We start from the raw sequence: 23,143 nt of genomic DNA, 5'->3' as shown, positions 1-23,143 counted from the left end.
AACTTTTTATTAAGATTTATATAAAAGAAAATAGAAAACATGGTATACAGTGCTTCAAGTGTTTTTTTTGTTTAAAAGCAACAGTTACTTTAAAGGTTTAAAGTAGAGTTCACTTTTGTTAAAAAAAATAACAAATGCGCATGTGTTTGCAGGTAAAAAAAATGTGCACTTCCTACAGCTCTCTGCCCACACTTCTGTGTGTTGTTACTGAGCTTCAGGGATTGATCAGCGCACTCCTGGTCTATTGAGAACAATAAGTCCGTGTGCCGCGGTGGTAGACAGGACTTATAGTTTATTCATTCTGTGAATGAATGATGTGGCTGTGCAGGAGAAGAGGTGAGGGGGATTGGACTGGTGCATAGCTACATGGTACGTGTGTAACCTTTTGCTAAACCTGAACCTATCCTTTAATGTAAAACTTCAGTTTAGTATTTCCTCTCCTTTGAGTCGGAAAGTTGTTATACGTGGCCATATAAAATGCTAAAATCAAGCCGCACTCGATTTTTTTAAAAACTTTGCTTTATGCAGTTATTTACTCTTTATTTGAGGGTGTATTAATACTCACGCTCTACAAATATGTGAGAGCTGCACGATTAACTGTTAAAAAATTGCAATCTTGATCCCAACCCCCCCCCCCCCCCCCCAACGATCTTAAGTGCCGGTTCACACATATGCCATGTGAGACCTCGCATGTGATTCGCACTGCTATGCAAATCACATGCAATGTCTGTGCGATGCAAATTCAGCCATACAGATTGCATGGTTGAATTCACATCGCATTCGGACCAAAGCCGAACAGTACCCTTTTTGGTCCGCAGCAGAATAGGATCACATGGGTGTTCACACCTATGCGATCTGATTCCTGTCCGAACTGACAGTTCGCACTGCGATATGCGAACTAATCTGGGGGTGTCATTTAATTTGTATTGACACTCCCAGCAGTTTGCATATGGGCAGTGTGAACTGCCTGCGAGGCGGGAACCCGCAGTGGATTCGCAGGGTTCCCGCATCGCACCACTGTGAACCGACACGAAGAGTCCATTCACACTGCCGCGACTTGTGAGGCAACTTGTGTGCCCTCAAGTCGCCCCAATTCGCTTGACATAACAAAAGCAATGTTAATCAATGAGTGCCGTCTTAATTAGCACTACTGAAGTCGCTCCGACTTCAGAAAAGGGTCCTGTACTACTTTAAGGCGACTTGTATCTGACTTGTCCCATAGACTTCAATGGGAGTCGAATCCTTATCTTATTTGAAGCGACTTGTGATCCGACTTTCCATTAAAATGGTCCTGAACCAGAAAAAAAGATAATTTTTCTTAGAATTTTTAGTAGCGTAGGGATGGGCCTCTGCTTCACCTGGGCGTTTTTGTTGCAGAAGTTTGTCGTGCATTTTTTGGGCGTCTTTGGAGGTAGGCACGACTTTTTTTGGATTTAGTGTCTGGGGGGTCTAAAAAGTGTACCTGTGAAGTTTCAGCTCTGTAGCATGTCCAGAACCAGAAAAAAAGATAATTTTTCTTAAAGTTTTTAGTAGCACAGGGATGGGGCTCCGCTCCACCTGGGCGTTTTTGTTGCAGGCAATTATCGGGCATTTTGTTGGGCGTCTTTTGGGCAGACACTAAATCCAAAAAAGTCATGCCTGCCTCCAAAGACGCCCAAAAAATGCCCGATAAACACCTGCAACAAAAACGCCCAGGTGGAGCGGAGGCCCATCCCTACGCTACTAAAAATTCTAAGAAAAATTATCTTTTTTTCTGGTTCAGGACCATTTAAAGTAAAGTCGTGTAATGTAAAGTCGGATCACAAGTCGCTTCAAATAAGATAAGGAGGCGACTCCCATTGAAGTCTATGGGACAAGTCAGATACAAGTCGCCTCAAAGTAGTACAGGACCCTTTTCTGCGCTACTAAAAATTCTAAGAAAAATGATATTTTTTTCTGGTTCTGGACATGCTACAGAGCTGAAACTTCACAGGTACACTTTTTAGACCCCCCAGACACTAAATCCAAAGAAATCTCTCTCTTTTTTTTTTTTTTTTTTTTCAATAATTTTTTCAATAATTGGCTCTCTATCAAAAACGACACTTTTTAAGAACTTTTTTTTTGTGTGATTGAGCATGACCCAGAACCATCATATTCTGATTGGCCAAATACAAAGTCGTCTATCATACAATTCGCGCAAAGTCGCGCTGAAAGTCGCGCTAACAAGTCGCCCATTATGATGCGACTTTCTGGTCGCGGCAGTGTGAATGGGGTCTAAAACGGCATGTCCTCAATTCTTACAGGGCTGTTCTCTCCTCACTCACCGCTGTCAAAAAAAAAAAGAGCCTCCAGTAAATGTTTATCAACATTGTTAAGGCTGCGAGATAACTATAAACACAATGTTTTACAATGTATAATTTCCTTCTTTAAGGCTCCGTTCACATCTAGGCTTTTTGGGGCGTTTTTCTGCTCTAGGATCAGCTCTCAAAACGCCCAACAAGACAAATCCTATTCATTTCAATGGCCCCTGTTCACATCTGAGCGTTTTGACGCTGTATACAAAACGCCCAACGCTCAAAAAAGTACATGAGCTTCTTTTTGGGCAGATTACAGGCGTTTTCCATTGATCTCTATTCAATCTAAAAACGCCTGCACAAAAATCGCGGTAAAAATCGCGGTAAAATCGCGGTAAAAAACGCCGCAAAAATCGCGGTAAAATCGCGGTAAAAAACGCGCGAAAAACGCTACGCTCAGGTGTGAATGTAGCCTTAGAGCAAATGACTTAACTTTTTGTCTGTAAAGGAGGGCAGTTTAACCTCTTATAGAGTTCCACCCTGGAATTTTTTTTTTTTTTTTTTTTTTTTTAAATACCCCCGGGACAGTCAGGGCTAGTGCATTCCTCAATGGCTAGCCTCTGATCTGTCCCGGGTTGCACTTACCTGTTAGGACAAATACTTACCTTGAAAAAGTCTTGTCCAGCGCTGCCATCTCAGATGTGGGCAGCTTGAAGCCAGCGCGATCCTCTTCGGCGTGCCCAGAAGCTGTTTAGAAGGGGATGACGCACGCGCCCCGGAACTGACTTCGGGGCCGGTGCAGGCGCAATGATTCCTGGGAGCGATGACGTTCAGCTCCCAGGAATCATTGCAGAGCCAGGAAGTGACGACGGGCTGCGGCCGAGGAAGGAGGAAGAGGGAAATAAGGTAAGTATATTTTCTTCGATACGAGGTAAGTAAAAAAAAAAAAAAAAAAAATGCGATTAGCCATTTGTTTTTCAGGTGACCCGGAGCGAGAAGATGGAGGTAAGTATAAAAATAGGGTGGAACTCCACTTTAAAGATTGAGTGCCGGTTCACATTTGTGCGATGCGGGAACGCTGCGAATATACACTGGGGGTGTCAATTAAAAGTTAACGACACCCCCAGATAAGATCGCATATCGCAGTGCGGTCTGCAAGTTCGCACAGAATAGGATCGCACTAGTGTGAACCACCATGCGATCCGATTCTGCTGCAGACCAAAAAAAGGGTCCTGTGCATCTTTTAGTGCGATTGCGGTGCAAATTCAGCCATATAAACTGTATTGCTGAATTTGCAGCGCACAGAGATCGCATGTAATTTTAGGAGCAGTGCGCTCCGAATTACATGCGATCTGTCATCGCACTAATGTGAACACACCCTCCTCTTCCAAGGGTTATCTTCTCCGGGGATTGTTTGCATCCAGCACCATATGTTCTTTGTGGCCTGGATGCGCCTATGCATTTTGTTTTAAAATTAATTTATACTTTAAACTATTCTACATGCTGAACATTGTCTAGCAGTCCCAGCTTGAACATTGTAATTTAATCCAGTTACCTATTTAGTGCTGTGAGCTGCATCTGTCTTCAGTGAGCGCTATGTTTCTATGTTTATTATCTGTTTCTTCTAAGGTGACCAGCAGGTCAACAGGTTAAATGTCATTTGTGCAGGTTCATTTTAAACCTCCATAATTTTGCACTAATTTAGTTCTAGTGGATAATAATGTTCATAAATAAAGTCGTTACACTTAGTTAATAGTAGAAAACAGGGGACTAGTTACAGAAGTAGGAATGTCCGCATAGATCCAATTTCCTCCTCAGCAAAAACTATGACCTCTAAGTATGTTACTGGAGGTTGCTAATATCATTAGTCAGTGACATCATCTATGGATCCATCTGTAGGCCTACTTGGAAAAAGTTCTCACTTACAGTTGTGCTCATAGGTTTACATACCCTAGCAGAATTTATGATTTCTCTGCCATTTTTCAGAGAATGCGAATGATGAGACAAAAACTTTTCTTTGGTAAGAATGAAATCCACGCTAAGGTTATCCAAGGAATGGAAAAGGATATATATTTAAATCGGCTGCAGCCTACCCTAGACTACAGTCCGAAGACTGTATAAAATAGTAAGTGGGAAAATGGGTAATTGGCGCTGCCTGTGTGGTGGGTATCAATAAATAAATAAGTATAAAAAATGTGATATAGCTGTGCACAAGATATAGGTGTGTAAAATTGAGCACTAATAAATATATATTAAGAATACACTTTAAAATTATATATGCAATCAACACCTAATAAGATGTAATATGAGTGAATAACCAGTGAAAAACTTGGAGAAAGTGCAAAGTGCGTGCCAAAAACAATAAATAGTAAGTGGTATGATAAGATCTAAATAAATAAGTAGATGCAGTAGTAGAAATAGTATGTGCTGGTGATGTACAGTGCTTGGTAAATTGCACTGAAGATAAAGTGAAAATAAAAATATATTTGAAACAGATAGATAAGTGAATCACACAGCAAATAGTGCAAGAATGTGCACAATGAATGACAGCTAGATGTCTGGCTGGAATAAAGTCCAATAAGCCAATATTGAAAAAAAGAAAAGAAAATTAGTCCATGACTTGATAGATGTGCAGGTAAATAGTGGGAACAACCTTACGATAACCCCAAGGTGGGTGACTGGCGAGGTGCGGGGTGACCCCTAGAAAAAAGACCCACTAGCCAGATATACCCACCCCACACAGGGGTATAGAGCGGGTATTTGGAATATGGTTGGGTGCTCCTTCGTTTGACTCCTTAGCTCCCTTCTGTGCTGGGGTAGAGTGTTGTGGGCCGTCCCTGGGGGTCCGGGGTGTCCCAAAGAGAAAACAGGCTTAGTGGGGTCTTCTCCTCCTCTCTTCATTGTGCACATTCTTGCACTATTTGCTGTGTGATTCACTTATCTATCTGTTTCAAATATATTTTTATTTTCACTTTATCTTCACTGCAATTTACCAAGCACTGTACATCACCAGCACATACTATTTCTACTACTGCATCTACTTATTTATTTAGATCTTATCATACCACTTAATATTTATTGTTTTTGGCACGCACTTTTCACTTTCTCCACGTTTTTCACTGGTTATTCACTCATATTACATCTTATTAGGTGTTGATTGCATATATAATTTTAAAGTGTATTCTTAATATATATTTATTAGTGCTCAATTTTACACACATATATCTTGTGCACAGCTATATCACATTTTTTATACTTATTTATTTGATACCCACCACACAGGCAGCGCCAATTACCCATTTTCCCACTTACTAAAAACTTTTCTTTCACTCATAGTTAGTGTTTGACTGAAGCCATTTATTATCAATCAACTGGGTTTACTTTTTTAAAACATAATGACAACAGAAACTACCCAAATGACCCTGATCAAAAGTTTACATACCCCAGTTCCTAATACTGTGTATTGCCTGCTTTAATATCAGTGACAGCTGAGGCTCTTTGTCTTATGGTAAAGTTGCCCATTCTTCCTGGCAAGAATCCTCCAGTTGCTGTAAATTCTTGGGCTGTCTTGCATGAACTGAATGTTTGAGATCTCCCCAGAGTGGCTCAATGATATTGAGGTCGGGAGACTGAGATGGCCACTCCAGAACCTTCACTTTATTCTGCTGTAGCCAATGACAGGTCAACTTGGCCTTGTGTTTAGGATCATTGTCATGTTGGAATGTCCAAGTACGTCCCATCCGCAGCTTCCGGACTGATGAATGCAAATTTCCCTCCAGTATTTTTTGATAGCTTACTGCATTCATCTTGCCATCAATTCTGACCAAATTTCCTGTGCCTTTGTAGCACACACATCCCCAAAACATCAGCGATCCATCTCCGTGTTTCACAGTAGGAATGGTGTAATTTCCATCATAGGCCTTGTTGGCTCCTCTCCAAATGTAGCGTTTTATGGTTGTGGCCAAAAAGCCCAATTTTGGTCTCATCACTCCAAATGACTTTGTGCCAGAAGGTTTGAGGCTTGTCTCTGTGCTGTTTGGCGTATTGTAAGCGGGATACTTTTGTAGCATTTGTGTAGTAATGTCTTTCTTCTGACGACTCAACCATGCAGCCCATCTTCCTTCAAGTGCCTCCTTATTGTGCATCTTGAAACCACAATACCACTTGTTTTCAGAGTCCTGTATTTCACCTGAAGTTATTTGTGGGGTTTTTTTTTGTGGGCAGTTTTGAGTTGGTCTACCTTACTGTGGTTTGGTTTCAACAAAACCCCTAATTTTCCACTTCTTGATTAGAGTTTGAACACTGCTGATTGGCATTCTCAATTCCTTGGATAGCTTTTTATATCCCTTTCCTGTTTTATACAGTTCAACTACCTTTTCCTGCAGATCCTTTGACAATTATTTTGCTTTCCCCATGATTCAGAATCCAGAAACGTCAGTGCAGCACTGAATGAAAGATGCAAGGGTCTGTCAGGAGTCCAGAAACCCATTGACCTTTTATACACACACTAATTACAAGCAAACAGATCACAAGTGAGGATGGTTACCTTTAATAGCCATTCAAACCCCTTTGTGCCAACTTGTGCCAAAATCACCTGGGTATGTAAACTTTTGATCAGGGTCATTTGTTGTCATTCTGATTTAAAAAGAAAAAGTAGTTTCAGTTGTTGTTATGATTTTAAAAAGTGTAAACACAGTTGATTGATAATAAATTGCTTCAGCCAAACACTAACCATGAGTGAAAGAAAAGTTTGTGTTATCATCCATATTCTCGGAAAAATGGCCAAGAAATAAATTCTGCCAGGGTATGAAAACTTATGAGCACAACTGTATCTTTTAGTCTGTGATCACACTGCACACTTAGAAATCTGGAAATGTTCCAATAACTGAAAATTACTTTGTTGCTGACTGCTGCTAATACAGATCTTTGTCTAGCTAAAACAATCAGATAATTGCAAAGCGTTTTTTCTGTGAATTAATGTATGTTTCTACTCTTCAACAGGGATGAAAATATAAAAAAACAAACTTCTTGCAATCCCTGCAGTACACTATAATATACAAAACCATATTAATGCTGGCCATACACTATACCAAAAATCGTCCAAAATTCAGTAATTTGGACTGTTTGTTTTTCAGCCAGTTAATGGGCACAAATCGGTAATCAAGTGTGACGTTTTTGAGCCGAAAAAACGTAGGAAATTTACTGCCGAACGAACGATAAATTGAAAGGTTAATGTGTTTCTTGTCCAAACTGTTTGCACTAGGCATATGTGAAAAACAAACAAAAAACTGATTTATGTCCATTGAACGATTTATCGGTCATTACATGATGACACTATCGTTTGCACTCACGGCCGAGTGATCGTTTTTCTAAAATTAGTTTGAACGATTTTTCGTATAGTGTATGGCCAGCATAAGTCCTCCATTTATTACCTTTGCTTTTTAACTACTTGTCGCCCGCCGTCAAATGACGCCGGAGCGGTGCGGCTCTTGTTCTGGGAGGACGCCGTATGACGGCGCCCCAAAACGCCCGCTCTCGCGCGGCAAACTCGGCTGCGCTGCCTTCCTAGGACACGGTGTGACCCCGATCTTGGTAAAGAGTCGATGTGGCTCTATGTACCCATGTGATCGGCTGTGTCCAATCACAGCCAGTCACATGTAAATGCGGAAGTGCCATTTATCAGCGTCGGACTGTGTGTCGAGGAGAGCTGATCAGTGGTTCCTCCTCAAAGGAGGGGAGTCAAGGACAAGTAATCAGGGCACTGATCATCAGTGCCCTGATTACAGTTAAGCAAAAACACCAGCATCAGTGACCCCATTCAGTGCCCACCAGGGACCTCAGTCAGTGCCTGCTCATCTGTGCTTCATATCAGTGCCCATCAGTGCGGCATATTAGTGCCTCCTCGTCAGTGCCCATAAGTGCCACCTCATCAGTGCAGCTTATTAGTGCCCATCAGTGCCGCCTCATTAGTGCACATCAGTGAAGGAGAAAAATTGCTTATTTACAAAAGTTACTGACAAACGAAAACTTTTCTTTTTTTCAAAATTTTTTTTTTTTTCTTTAGCAAAAAATAAAAAACCCAGCGATGATTAAATACCACCAAAAGAAAGCTCTATTTGTGTGAAAAAAATGAAAAATTTCATTTGGGTACAGCATTGCATGACCACGCAATTGTCATTCAAAGTGTGACCGCGCTGAAAGCTGAAAATTGGTCTCGGCAGAAGGGGGGTGAAAGTGCCCGGTATTGAAGTGGTTAACAAAGATTTATGTGTCAGCTTATTTATTTTGTTTAATTTTGGTGACCCGTCTGCATTGAGAGAGTGTACTTTACTACTTCGTGTGTTCTTTGCAGTATCTCCATCAACTCCAGAACATCTTCCTGCTACCCAAACTGAATCTCCTGCACAGAGGTTTGAGGCACGGATAGAGGATGGGAAGCTGTATTATGATAAGAGATGGTAAATATTAATATTCTTTATTGTGCTTGGGATCCTTTTTAATATTGCTTGGAAAACCACATATCTTGCTTAAAAGCTAACTCTAGCTTGTAGTCCATTCAAATTAACTCTAGTTCTGTAGCTGAGCGTCCGTACCTCAGTATGTACCTGACCTGGAATAAAAGTCCGCAGGAGCCTGTGCAGTTGCAACTTTAAAAATAATAAATGCACTTTTTTTGTATTTTGCAATATGTGTGTATTTATATCAATATTTTTTTTTTTTTTGCAAAACATTTATTTTCTCCCCTTTTAAAAATAAAACCATACGAGCTAAATTCTGCCTTAGTTTAGAGATAAAATCAACTTTTTTTTTTTTTTATTATTATTATTCCCTGAGTCAAGTATCCAGTCAGTAAAATGGATTTAGGATGTCCTTTAACATCTCTCCTAGAAAAAAATCAATGAGAAATATCCTCCAGAGATCTGTCTGTAAGGGCCCATAAGCACAGGCTTCTGAACTTTCCTAGAATTTTGTTAAGACCTTAGGGAGATCCTATCCAACCCCTCATGTAAAGAGTTAAAAAATAAATATTTTCTCTTACGTCCTCCGACAGTCGCCGCCCATTCACACGGTCTTCCCTTATGGGTATTGACTTCATCTCCACAGGAGTTTCTAGGCATAAGACTTGTAAAATAACAATAAATCTACATAGTCACACCCATGGGGGCTGTCCTACCAGTCCAATACCCCCATGCAATAGCCATCCCAATTCAGTTTGTCTTCTGCCTAGCTTAGGAGTGGATAGGCTTCCCTGTGCTGGGGCTACAGTCTCAGCCTTCCTCCTTTTTCTTTATGATTTATTTTCTGGAATTTTTGTGTGTGGCTAAAACGACAACCATCTGTGTTTAGCCATAATCTAAATTCAAGTCTGCACTGAAAGAAGCAGTAGGAAGGGGAAAAGGTGACCGGTTGCTGTGGAGCAAATTAGACCATTCATATTTTAGACACTAATTTTAGTGCACATTGTGCTGCATAAAGTCCTGGTCCTCAGACATTCCTAATATTGCATGTTTCCCCAAATCCAGACAGAATCAATAGCAACTATCTACATTGTTGAAATGGTAAAATGTTGATTGAGACCTCATTTCTGATTGGTTGCTGTTAATTACAGACCCAAAACTCTGGTGCCATTGATGACCAGATTTATGCTGTCATCCCTATTTAATTGAATAGTGGTGCTGGGCTGGATCAGATCTATATATATATGTATATGTATGTATGTGTATATATGTGTACTGGACAAGAGGACAGTTTACTGGCTGCATACTTGTTCCAGGTCAGAGACTCTTTAGGTAATAAAACAAGGGATCACAGCAAATGAGTCTGGACCATTGAAAACAAGTCAGCAATGGCAGCTTCTAGAGTTCCTTTTTGACAATAAGTTTAATTTGAATGTGAAGAATGCTAGAAATACTGTATTTATTTAAATGAATCTCTGTTGCGAGTGATAGTACTTTATTTTTGTAACTGATTAAATCCGCGGATAAATTTATGTGCACTGATAAGCTGCAGCCTCACTTGAACTATAGCCGAAAGGCTATATAAGTATGTAAGAATGGAGGTGATGGCGCTGCTTACTCTATAAAGTGCAAATAGGTGCTAAAATATAGAAATATTGTGTGTTAAACTCAGATGTGGTAAAAGAATAAATATGTAAATATGTATTATGAGGGTAAAACTCAATAATTGAAATGAAAAGATATAAAAATGTATAATGATTAAAAATATAAAAAATAGCCACCAGAGGGCGTAGTGCAAAGTGCAAAAGGTGCTACAATAAGTAAATATGCCTTCGTATATGTGTACAATAATAAATGACAATTTAAATAAATAATCCACAAAATTAATACAAAATAAACAGCCTTAGATAGATAGATGAGTGAATAAGTGAATAAATACGATAAATGAGACAACAAATAGTGCTGAGTGAATCCAATCACTAAATGGTAAAAAGGTGCGGGAAACTTTATATGCAAAATAAATAAATAAATGTGCAAATATGCAGGAGAGTTTTATGCAAAGTGCAGCAAGAGGTGGTATTTTTTCAATTCATATAAAAAAATGAGTCCGTGAATGGGGAATGTGCAAAAAGTAAATGTGCGGGAAACTATTATACAAAGTGCAACAAGAGGTGATAATCAATCAGTTCATATGCTGGGATAAGTCCATGAATTGGTGAATGTGCCCAGTGAAATAAGTGAGCAGATATCTTACGGTGACCCCCAAGGTGGGTGACTGGTGAGTTGCGGGATGGCTCCTATTAAAAAACCTACTCACCAGATGTACCCACCCCACACAGGGGTATAGAGCGGGTACTGTGGATATGTCTTGCTGGTCCTTGCTCTGTGTGGTGGTTCCCTTCCTGGGGGAGATATGATGTGGGGTCCGCGGGATTTCCCAGGTATCCTAACTTGGGGTCCGGTAGTAGGGTCCTATCCCAATGGTACTGTATCCAATGTTCCGTGGGGGGGATCGGGTATGGCCACTCAAGGGTATGTAGATGTGAGGGTCATAGGAAGTGAAAAAAAGCTCGATAGTGTGATATCGTTAAAGCTATTTTATTCAGCAGCACAAAAAAAACTTTCAATATAAAGCGTGGTATTGGCGTCCCGGAACGCAATGCGTTCCAACTGGAGACTGGAACCGGAAATGACGTGACGGTGCTGTACGCGTTTCGTCATGTGACATCTTCTGCAGCGTCGCATCATTTCCAAAGCAAGCCCTTTTGTATACGGTGGTTGCTAGGCTACGGGACTCGTTATGAAGCATAACGAGTGTTAGGTATAAGCTGATGCCGTGGATCGTATTAGAATGTATATAGGTTAGCGTATGGAACAAAACTTATGCGATCCAGTGAAGAAAAACGGATACATTTATATTATATACAATTAATAAATAGATATAATAAATATAAAATAAGTATATAGCCCGTGCCAAAAAATAGTATGAACCACCGTATATACATTCAGGGAGAGAATACTATATATTTAAAACCATGATACACAATATTTATTAGATATATATTAAAAATACAAAAAATAGAGAAAAATAAAAATAAAACTAGAAGTCTCATTCCGAAGAATAAAATAAAATCACATATAGTGCGCCATCTAGTGGATAAATATATATGGTATTTGCTAGTTGTATGGAAGATATATGTTATTGCAATCATTGATAAAAAACGTGTATAATTGAAAGTGATATCAGAAATTGAGGATATTATTGATATTAGATATAGCATAAAGTTATATATTAATATTTGTTGAGAAACAATGTGAATAAAAAACAATGTGAATAAAAGCGGTGTAAAAAAAAAAAAAAATAATAATAAAAAAAGAGGACAGTGGGTATTATGTGTACTACACTGAAAAAAAAAAAAAAAAATATATATATATATATATATATATATATATATATATATTTAAAATATATTATAGATATATGGGATAAGAAGGATGGGATCTGATGTTGGTAAAATATAGTACATTATATATTGTATATTAAACAAAATATGAATTAATAATGGATAAAGGAAGATGGAGATAATAATATAAAAAATATATATTATAATGATGGAATGGATAAAAGACAAAAGATGTAGAATCTATAAAAAGTATGTAGAAAAAGGGAAGTGGAAGGAATTAAAAATTGGAAATAAAACAATTGAGGTCTATGTCCAGATTTAACCCCTTGGGCTGGAGAGTATTGAGCCGGTATATCCAGCTGGTTTCATTTTTAGAAATTTTAATTTTTTTTTCTCTATCGCTCATTGACAGACGTAGTCCTCGGTGATTCAACACCCTCGGGTTATGCTGCCCTCTACAGGAGTAGGACTAGACAGGAAAGAAAACGTTCTGGCCACACCCTAGGGGCAGTCCCAGATGGTATATCCTCTCACTTCCTGCTCTAGCAAATCAGTTTTTTTCTGTCTAGTTAGGAGTAAGGACCTAGATACCTTGCTGGGATCTTCGGTCCTGGCAGGATTTTTTTCTTAGAAAAGATTTTTTAGACAGCTTTTTTCTCCAGTGTTCCTGTGAGATCTTCAAGCAAGAAAGCTGAACTGGGTGACGGGCTGGATGTTGAGATCCAGTGGTCACCCCAGTTCAGCCTACGAGCGCGTGCAGGCCATAGCTCCGCGCTGGGTCGGCCGCGACATAGTCCCACTGGACGGGGACTGACCCTGCGAGTTAAACGTCTCGCTGAAACGCCAAAGACCATGAGTCACGGCGTCCGTTTTGGTCAACAGCCCTCCTACCTCGGTGGAGAGGGGTACTGTCAGGAGTTGGCGCCTGTCTGGTTCCGGTATGGTGAGTAGTATGTTCCCCCTTTCCCCCTGACGGGTCTTGTGGTGAACGCGGGCCCCTCTCTGTAATGGTAAGGATGGGTTCCCCTCTATCCTATAACATGTCACAGATCCCCCTAATTGAGTGTGATTTTTGTGTACAAGAAGCCAGGAGGCTTGGTTTGGGAGCTGACAATCTAATTGTAAAGATGTGAAAATGATTGTAGTCAGTGGCAGTACTAGAACTTTACTGTGATAGTATAAGGTATCCTACCTGTCAGTAGCCACAGGGCGATGTCTGTCTATACATGTATACTGCATCCCAGATCATTCCTCCAGCTAGCAGATGCCTCCCGACGGCCACGGACCGCATACGGCCCGCTAGGGTCCAGTACCGCCGACCACGCTGACCACCATGAGGGTGAAGGGTTGTGAGGCCGAGATCCTTCTGCAGACATGCCGCTATTCTGTGCAGGCCGCCGCCATTGTCTGGTAGATCGCACGAGGCCGCCATTTTAGTGTAGCCTCGTGTCTCCAGCATGGGGGCGGCCATGTTTGAGGTGACTCAAACACCTCATGGAGCCAGGGGGAGGCGCCGGCAGGCGTGTTAAGGGGCGCAGCCGCCTCCTTTACCCAGGAAATAGGGCCAAAGTCTTCCTGTCTGTAACAGGACAGCACTGAGCAAGCTGATGAAAACTTCTGTGCATCAGGGATGAGCCTTGGGGTCTCTCTCTCTCTCTCTCTCTCTCTCTGTGGGGTCCAAAAAGGCAGGTAACACTGAGGGGCGCTGTTGCGAACTGGGGGACAAAAAAAAAAAAGTTTTTTACTTTGTCATTTTTTGTCGCTGGCAAGTGTCTTGTATAATCATTGACCCTGCCGCATAGGTATCCCCACCTGATCCCCTCAAAGTGGCCGCAGGACCCTCCAGTACCCCACTTGTTTTTAATGCATTATCGGCAGTTTTGGAGTCTTTGGTATCCCGGGTGGAGGTGGCCTGTCAGGGACGGGGGTCAAGTAGCGACCCCCGCCTACCCCTATTGTTTATCAGATACTTCAGATACAATGCAGTTGCAGGTCCCTCCTAGGGGGCTGTTGTCTCAGGTAATATCTCCTCAGCAGTGAGGAGCACGTTTCTGCCTCCGCCATAGCACAAGAGTGGTGGATGCACTAGTTGTGTCCGTCCGGGAAACCTTTAGTCTTGAGGTTACACCGGCAGAGGTAGCTGAGACTGAGATTCCTTTTTTGGTACTTGTTAGCCTACCAAAAGGGCGAAGGATTTTCCTTTACCCAAATGGGGTCGTTTTGAAACGAACCCCTGTTATTTCCAAACGCATGGCTAGGTGCTATCCGTTTGAGGAATTCCTCTTTATAGGATAGACGGTACCACCTGCTGTCTTGCCACAGACTGTTAGGATAAAAGGACCTCGTAACTAACGAGGACCTTCCTTTTCTGCTCATAAGAGTTGTTCATTCCGCGAGGGCGGGCGATAAGGCAAAACCCTCCAAAGCCCCTTTAGAGGGGTTTCAAAGGGCGCTGGTCGGCTAAACAAAGAGTCCGGCTCAACCAAGCCTGAAGAATATAGCCTGATGCGCCCCTACCCATCTCTGGGGTGGGGGGGTTGTCTTCACCGGTTTCTGGAGGACACAGGATCGAGTTTCGATCACTTCCACCGGTGCGATTCCTACCTTCTAACTTTGAACGGTTTCAGGGGTTCTATTCGAACCTATTCACAATGCCCAGGAAAGAGGGCAAGGTGCGTCCAAATCTGGACTTGGGAAGAGATAGAGTCCATCCGTACAGTGGTGGCCTCCCTGCATCAGGGGGATTTCCTGGCGTCCATAGACATTTAGGAGGCCTATCTTTATATCCCCATCATCGCAGGACATCAGCGTTTTTTCGCTTTCCCAAAGATCATCCCTGGTTCCCACCAGGAGACTGAACTATCTGGGCCTAAGGTTGGATACATCCTGGGCAAGAGAGTTTCTCCTTGCGGAGAAACTCCAGAAGGTTCAGTCAACGATTCGGATGTTGCTGTCCGTCAATTGGCTGGGACTGATGGTGGCCTTCTTAGAGGTAGTACCGTATACCCAGTCTCATACCCGAATTCTCCTGAAGGAGATTCTTTTTTAATGGAATCAGAATTCCGATTCCCTGGACAATCGGATCCGGTTGAGCGAGCGGACCAGGAAGTCTCTGATGCTCAACCAGGGGAAGTAATTTCTTCCGATAGTATCCAGATTACCAATAGGGTATCGGAACTGAGAGCGATCAGATTTTGTCTGATTTACTGGATCGAGCAGCTCTAGAGCAGCCCGATTCGGATCCAATCGCATATGGCCTCTTCATCCAGAGGTTTTTCACTAGCTGTCCCTTCATTGGGACATCCCGGATGTGGATCTGTTGGCACCTTGGCTCAACAGGAAGGTGCGGAGGTTTGTAGCTCGCACCGCGATCCTCTAGCGGACGCAGCAGAAACGCTAATCGTCCCGTGGGGGCAGTATCAGCTACGGCAGAGCCTTCCGAGCCTGGTACGCCAACTTGGTGAGGCTAGTCGCGGACGCTCCTTGGAGACTTCCTCTCGGGAGGATTTGCGGTCTCAGGGACCGATCTCCCATCTTGCTTTACAGTCGCTGGCTTAATGGCCTGGCCATTGAGACCCAGGTACTGAAGGACAAGGGAGTGTCCGCTTCAGTTATTCCTGCTTCCAGTTAAAGCAAGGAAAGCGACTTCCAGCACATGGAAGTCTTATATTGCGTGGTGTGAATCTCTTGGATTTCCCCCACATACCTATTCGGTGATCCGAATCTTGGTCTGTCTGCAACAAGGGGTTGAGCAGAAACTATCCTTGAGCACGATTAAGGGTCAGGTTTTCGGCGTTAGCAATCTTCTTTTTAGAAACCTTTGGCTAATCATTCCTTGGTGCGGAATTTCATCCAGGGGGTGCGACAGCTGGCTCCGCCAGTGCGCGCACCCTTACCGCCTGGTATCTTAATTTAGTGTGGTCGGTTCTTCAGAAACTTCTCTTTGAAGATATCAGGGAGATTCCCTTGCTTGCATTATCCCAGAAGGTGGCCTTCTTGGTGGCCATTACTTCTGTACGCAGGGTGTCAGAACTGGCCGCATTATCCTGTCGTTCCCCAGATCTGATGGTTCATAAGGGATAAGGTGGTTCTTCTTCCGAATCCATGCTTCCTTCCTAAAGTGGTTTTCGTAAGACGGACTCACTTTTGTGATCACGGATAGCCCTTGAAGGGGATTGCCTGTGTCTGCCGCGACCATATCTAGATGGATCAGTCAGACGGTGGTACAGGCTTATTCTATTAAGGGTCGGAATCCTCCGTTTCCTGTTAGGGCGCACTTCACTCGAGCGCTCAGTACTTCCTGGGCCTATAGCCATCAGGCGTCAGTGGTCCAGGTATGTAAAGCGGCCACCTGGTCGTCGGTACATACCTTTACAAAATTTTATAAGATTGATGTGATGGCATCGGCGGATGCCTCATTTGGCCGCAAGGTTTTGCAGGCTGCAATTTGAGGAGACCGGTGGTCTACCTCGAGGGTTTTTTTCTGTTGAAAAATTTCTGTTGAGTCTCATCACTGAGGATGAGCATGGTAAACTTCTAGTTGGCACCGGTTGGGCCTTCTAGATTGGATTTGATTTCCATTTTCCCACCCCTCATTTGTGGTACTGCTTTGGGACGTCCCGAGGGTGTTGAATCACGAGGACTACGTCTGTCAATGAGCGATAGAGAAAAATGGATTTTTGTAAAATCTTACCGTAAAATCCTTTTCTCTTAGCTCATTGACAGACGTAGTACCCGCCCCTCTGTTTTTGAGTTGGGTTGGGTTAAATTCTCTAAACACTGCTTTGTGACATAACTGATTTGCTAGAGCAGGAAGTGAGAGGATATACCCTCTGGGACTGCCCCTAGGGTGTGGCCAGAACGTTTTCTTTCCTGTCTAGTCCTACTCCTGTAGAGGGCAGCATAACCCGAGGGTGTTGAATCACGAGGACTACGTCTGTCAATGAGCTAAGAGAAAAGGATTTTACGGTAAGATTTTACAAAAATCCATTTATTTTCGCCTCTCCAATGTCCTGCAATGGAGTCTATGCCAACAAATGTAAGTCCCCTTGGATCCTTGTTATGTACCCCTGCGAAGTGTCTCGGGAGGCTATGTTTTGGAAATCCCTTAAAAATTCCTCAAAATTAATAAATTGATTACGTGTCAGACCACCCATGTAACTTATTTGATAGAGTGCCCCTGCCGGCTCCAATATATCGGTAGGACCACTAGACCTCTTTTTGTACGAATCAGAGAACATATCAAGAATATAAGAAAGTGATTTCCAAAACATAGCCTCCCGAGACACTTCGCAGAGGTACATAACAAGGATCCAAGGGGACTTACATTTGTTGGCATAGACTCCATTGCAGGACATTGGAGAGGCGAAAATAAAAAAATTAAAATTTCTAAAAATGAAACCAGCTGGATATACCGGCTCAATACTCTCCAGCCCAAGGGGTTAAATCTGGACATAGACCTCAATTGTTTTATTTCCAATTTTTAATTCCTTCCACTTCCCTTTTTCTACATACTTTTTATAGATTCTACATCTTTTGTCTTTTATCCATTCCATCATTATAATATATATTTTTTATATTATTATCTCCATCTTCCTTTATCCATTATTAATTCATATTTTGTTTAATATACAATATATAATGTACTATATTTTACCAACATCAGATCCCATCCTTCTTATCCCATATATCTATAATATATTTTAAATATATATATATATATATATATATATATATATTTTCAGTGTAGTACACATAATACCCACTAGATGTCCTCTTTTTTATTATTATTTTTTTTTTTACACCGCTTTTATTCACATTGTTTTTTATTCACATTGTTTCTCAACAAATATTAATATATAACTTTATGCTATATCTAATATCAATAATATCCTCAATTTCTGATATCGCTTTCAATTATACACATTTTATATCAATGATTGCAATAACATATATCTTCCATACAACTAGCAAATACCATATATATCTTTATCCACTAGATGGCGAACTATATGTGATTTTATTTTATTCTTCAGAATGAGACTTCTAGTTTTATTTTTATTTTTCTCTATTTTTTGTATTTTTAATATATGTCTAATAAATATTGTGTATCATGGTTTTAAATATATAGTATTCTCTCCCTGAATGTATATACGGTGGTTCATACTATTTTTTGGCACGGGCTATATATTTTATATTTATTATATCTATTTATTAATTGTATATAATATAAATGTATCCGTTTTTCTTCACTGTATCGCATAAGTTTTGTTCCATACGCTAACCTATATACATTCTAATACGATCCACGGCATCAGCTTATACCTAACACTCGTTATGCTTCATAACGAGTCCCGTAGCCTAGCAACCACCGTATACAAAAGGGCTTGCTTTGGAAATGATGCGACGCTGCAGAAGACGTCACATGACGAAACGCGTACAGCGCCGTCACGTCATTTCCGGTTCCGGTCTCCAGTTGGAACGCATTGCGTTCCGGGACGCCAATACCACGCTTTATATTGAAAAGTTGATTGTGAGTACCCATTTTTTTGTGCTGCTGAATAAAATAGCTTTAACGATATCACACTATCGAGCTTTTTTTCACTTCCTATGACCCTCCCATCTACATACCCTTGAGTGGCCATACCCGATCCCCCCACGGAACATTGGATACAGTACCATTGGGATAGGACCCTACTACCGGACCCCAAGTTAGGATACCTGGGAAATCCCGCGGACCCCACATCATATCTCCCCCAGGAAGGGAACCACCACACAGAGCAAGGACCAGCAAGACATATCCACAGTACCCGCTCTATACCCCTGTGTGGGGTGGGTACATCTGGTGAGTAGGTTTTTTAATAGGAGCCATCCCGCAGCTCACCAGTCACCCACCTTGGGGGTCACCGTAAGATATCTGCTCACTTATTTCACTGGGCACATTCACCAATTCATGGACTTATCCCAGCATATGAACTGATTGATTATCACCTCTTGTTGCACTTTGTATAATAGTTTCCCGCACATTTACTTTTTGCACATTCCCCATTCACGGACTCATTTTTTTATATGAATTGAAAAAAATACCACCTCTTGCTGCACTTTGCATAAAACTCTCCTGCATATTTGCACATTTATTTATTTATTTATTTTGCATATAAAGTTTCCCGCACCTTTTTACCATTTAGAGATTGGATTCACTCAGCACTATTTGTTGTCTCATTTATCGTATTTATTCACTTATTCACTCATCTATCTATCTAAGGCTGTTTATTTTGTATTAATTTTGTGGATTATTTATTTAAATTGTCATTTATTATTGTACACATATACGAAGGCATATTTATTTATTGTAGTACTTTTGCACTTTGCACTACGCCCTCTGGTGGCCATTTTTCATATTTTTAATCTTTATACATTTTTATATCTTTTCATTTCAATTATTGAGTTTTACCTTCATAAAACATATTTACATATTTATTCTTTTACCACATCTGAGTTTAACACACAATATTTCTATATTTTAGCACCTATTAGTACTTTATTTTTGTTTCAACTTTCAGGCTATACCTTCTAAGCACATATTAGTTGTAATTTGTAGTAGTTGATTTCCTTTTTAAAAGGAAAGGTCTTTTCTCTTGGTTTTGCCTGTTTCTTTGCGAAGTTTAGCTCCAAGTAAACAGCTAAACACACACTTGACAAAAAATGTATGAAAGCGGTTTCTTCTGCTAAATGATTTATATTACTGTCCATACATTCCTGAGAATTACTCAGCCCTGCAAGCCGGGAGAACTGACATTTCTCTACTTCAGTTAAGTATGACAACATGGTCTTGTCCCTACCCCTGCCTGTCACTGTACAGTGAAGGAGAAGCTGCAGACTGATGAACACATCTATGTCTCTGTGCTGTCTCCTCCTGTCAGCATGTTTCTTGTTGGCACATAACTGCTGCAGCACAGCTAAATGGCTCCTTTTGCTGCTTCTCTCGATCCTGTTCAGAGCACAGCTGTAGAGGGGATTACAAAAGGCTAGTATAAATGTTAAATTCAGGAACTTGCACTAGTTGTTTAAGAATACATTTTGGTTCCAGATTTTATCACCCCCCCCCAGATTATTAAAAAAATAAATCTTTATACAGTATATACTTTTTAACTAGTGTCTTTGGTCTGGTAATTGGATGCATGCGGGGTCCTCTTCTGTCCTTTGGCAGTGGATGGGTCCTCTCTTTAGCAGCCCAGGGTGATTTAATGATGATCTCCTCCCACCCCAGGGAACAGAAAGGGGGTTGAATGTTGATGGGCATCCTTCAAACTAAAAGAGGACCAGCCTCAGATGGCAGAGGAGGGCAGGTTTGGAGCATGGGGAGTCCTGTTTGGCAAAAAGGGGGGGGGGATTAAAAAGAAATTCAACTTTACTACTTGAATATACCTTTTAATGATTTTTAACGACTGCATACATGCATAAACTTGTGTCTGGTTTTATTTTATTTTTTTATCAAACTTTAAGTGACATAAATACGTTTAGCCACTAGATGCCACTGTTTATACACATATCAGTGTGTTTTGTTGGGAAAAGAATGTAGAGAAAATCCTTGGTTTATATTGCCATATATTATACAGGATTTAGAAACAAGTTTATGTCCAGCCACTGTTCCTGTGGTTAAGATATTGCCTTGAATCAGTTTTTTTTTTCTTCTGCTCCCCCTAAATAAAAAGACAACCAAACAGATTACAATATTTTGACAAACTTTTTTTTTTTTTTTTTTGCTTTTAAATGTTGTAATTTTGTGCAGAATTGCGTTCATTGATTTCTCTTTACCTTTATGTTGAATCTACTAAAAATGGAGGCTGTCTTTTCCTGATATTGAAAATGAATGCACTGTTGCCACTTGTACATTTTTTGCTGCAATTAAATACAAATGAAGCTACAAGCAAAATGAATGAAAGAAATTTGTTCCAGGATAGTCAGTGGCATTGACGCTACATAAAGAATATGACTATAATTCTACAAATATCTTTATGTATTTTGCATGCAGTTAACTGCTACAAAAACTGCATAGATGTAATCAGAAATTACTCCTAAATAACGTATCTTGTGCTTCTTTCCCTGAATCCTTCTATTAACATCTACTGTGTATCCGTGCTAGCCAACTAAAAATATAAAAGGAATGCCTACAGTTTTTGAATTGCTCATTGGTTTGAGATTAACCTTGTTCTGGCGATCTCCTCTTTTTCAATAACTGTGATGCACTGCAAATAAGATCTGTGTCAGTAAGGGTTAATCCCAAGATTCTTAATGACAGAATCTATAATTACACAGTCTCACTGATCAAGATATGGAAATCTGTCCTGCTGGACGGGTTGGTGAATGGCGCCATTAAGTGACCTTTTTCTGTCCTAAAACAAACCTGTACTTTGACCATTATTATTTTTATTATTATTACAGGTACTTGTCTAGTGCTGTCAATTTATGCAGTGATTTACATATATATTTTACATTAACATCAGTCCCTGCCCTCAGGGAGCTTACAATCTAAGGTCCTTAACTCACATTCGTATATAAACAAATTAGGACCAATTTATAGGATCCAATTAACCTACCAGCATGTATTTGGAGTGTGGCTGGAAACTGGAGCGCCCAGAGGAAACCCATGCAGGCTCAGGGAGAACATGCAAACTCCATGCAGGTAGCGTCATGGTTGGGATTCGAACCCACAACTCGAATGCTGCTAAGTGCTAACCACTTGGTCACTGTATATAGCTAAAAAACCAGAGGCTTGCTGTAAGCTCTGCTGTTCAGCAGCACATACTCCCCTATCATGTTGCTCCCTTCATGAAATGTTAAAAAATGTAAGCCTAACTCAAGCCAATTGTATAGATATTTTTATTTGTTTTAGTGGGGGAGAAATAACGTTTTTTTTTTTTTTTTCTTTTTCGCTCACGTTTTCTGTTTCTGTGACAACCGTACAAGATATTGGTGTTCTAGTTTTCACCAGGGTTGGAAGGTATAGACAGCAATAAAAACCATCTTAGAAATTCTAACCCCTGTCCTTCTGCTAAAAAGGGTTATTGTGTCCCCGTTAAAGAAGAAAAAGAAGCTCGTATTGCACACCTTCATTCAAGTTGGGTACCTGGCAGCAGAGGCACTGCTTCAAGTACAAGATGAATGGATGCCAGCGCACCATAAACTGACAAGTATTGTAGAAAATAACATTTTAGGACCACATTTAGTTATTAGGTACACAGATGGCAATAAAAACTGACAAAGGCTCTTTCCAAAATTAAAATAACATTTTAACTGGTGTTGAATTTTAAACCTGCCTTGGAAGCAGAGACGAAGTTGCACAGCACAGACCTGTGGAAGTATACTACTACTGTCTCTCTGTGGAATGGTGTTTACATGGTACTTAGAAGACCATGACCATCAATTATTAATGGAAGCTACCATTACTGAATCCCTCTTTTCAAGACCATTTTCATGGAGTAGAGTATCACAGGCGAAGTTTTGTGTGTAATAAAAATGCATACTACATCAGTCAATGAGCAAGGAGAATAAATAGTATACGCACCGATAGTCAATCAGCTATGGGCAATTGTAGGCTAAAAGTCCCCCAATAAAAAAAGCTGGGACCTCCTGTGCCTGTAGGATAAGTGTTTGAGCAGCAACCTTCCAAATTTTTTCAGGTTAGGAGAAAACTAGAATAAGATAGGGAGAATAAGGGTAAAAAAAAAGGGGGGGGGGGGGTGGAGTGGGGCCCGGAAGCTGGGGAACCGAGGCTAATATAAGTCAGTGATGCACACTTTGACATGGTCTCAAAGATACACTTCCCAATCTGATTCCAGAAGATGAGCGATGGGGCAGCATAAAGGTAGTTTAAGTCATCTCTATGTCAGAAGGGTGTAACAGCTGCTGGTACGCAGAAAAGCATGTAAACCATTCAAGGGTTACAATGCCATTTTCTTGATTGTCCTTCCAGTGCTTTGACTTCATTGCTGAGTCACTGACCCAG

At 40.9% G+C, this 23,143-nt stretch overlaps 1 protein-coding gene across 1 annotated transcript in view; it reads left to right on the top strand.

Annotated features, from left to right (window-relative positions):
* Positions 1-23,143, top strand: part of SUDS3 (SDS3 homolog, SIN3A corepressor complex component) — a 98,883-nt gene that overhangs the window by 63,674 nt on the left and 12,066 nt on the right. Inside the window, exon 10 of the mRNA XM_082270976.1 lies at positions 8,626-8,731. Coding sequence (XP_082127102.1) covers positions 8,626-8,731 — 106 coding nt within the window. The remainder of the gene's footprint in view (positions 1-8,625; positions 8,732-23,143) is intronic.

This window comes from Pelophylax lessonae, assembly GCF_965119305.1.
Source record: "Pelophylax lessonae genome assembly, chromosome: 1".
NCBI classification, from domain to species: Eukaryota; Metazoa; Chordata; class Amphibia; order Anura; family Ranidae; genus Pelophylax; species Pelophylax lessonae.
This window is presented reverse-complemented; position numbering and strand designations above follow the sequence as displayed.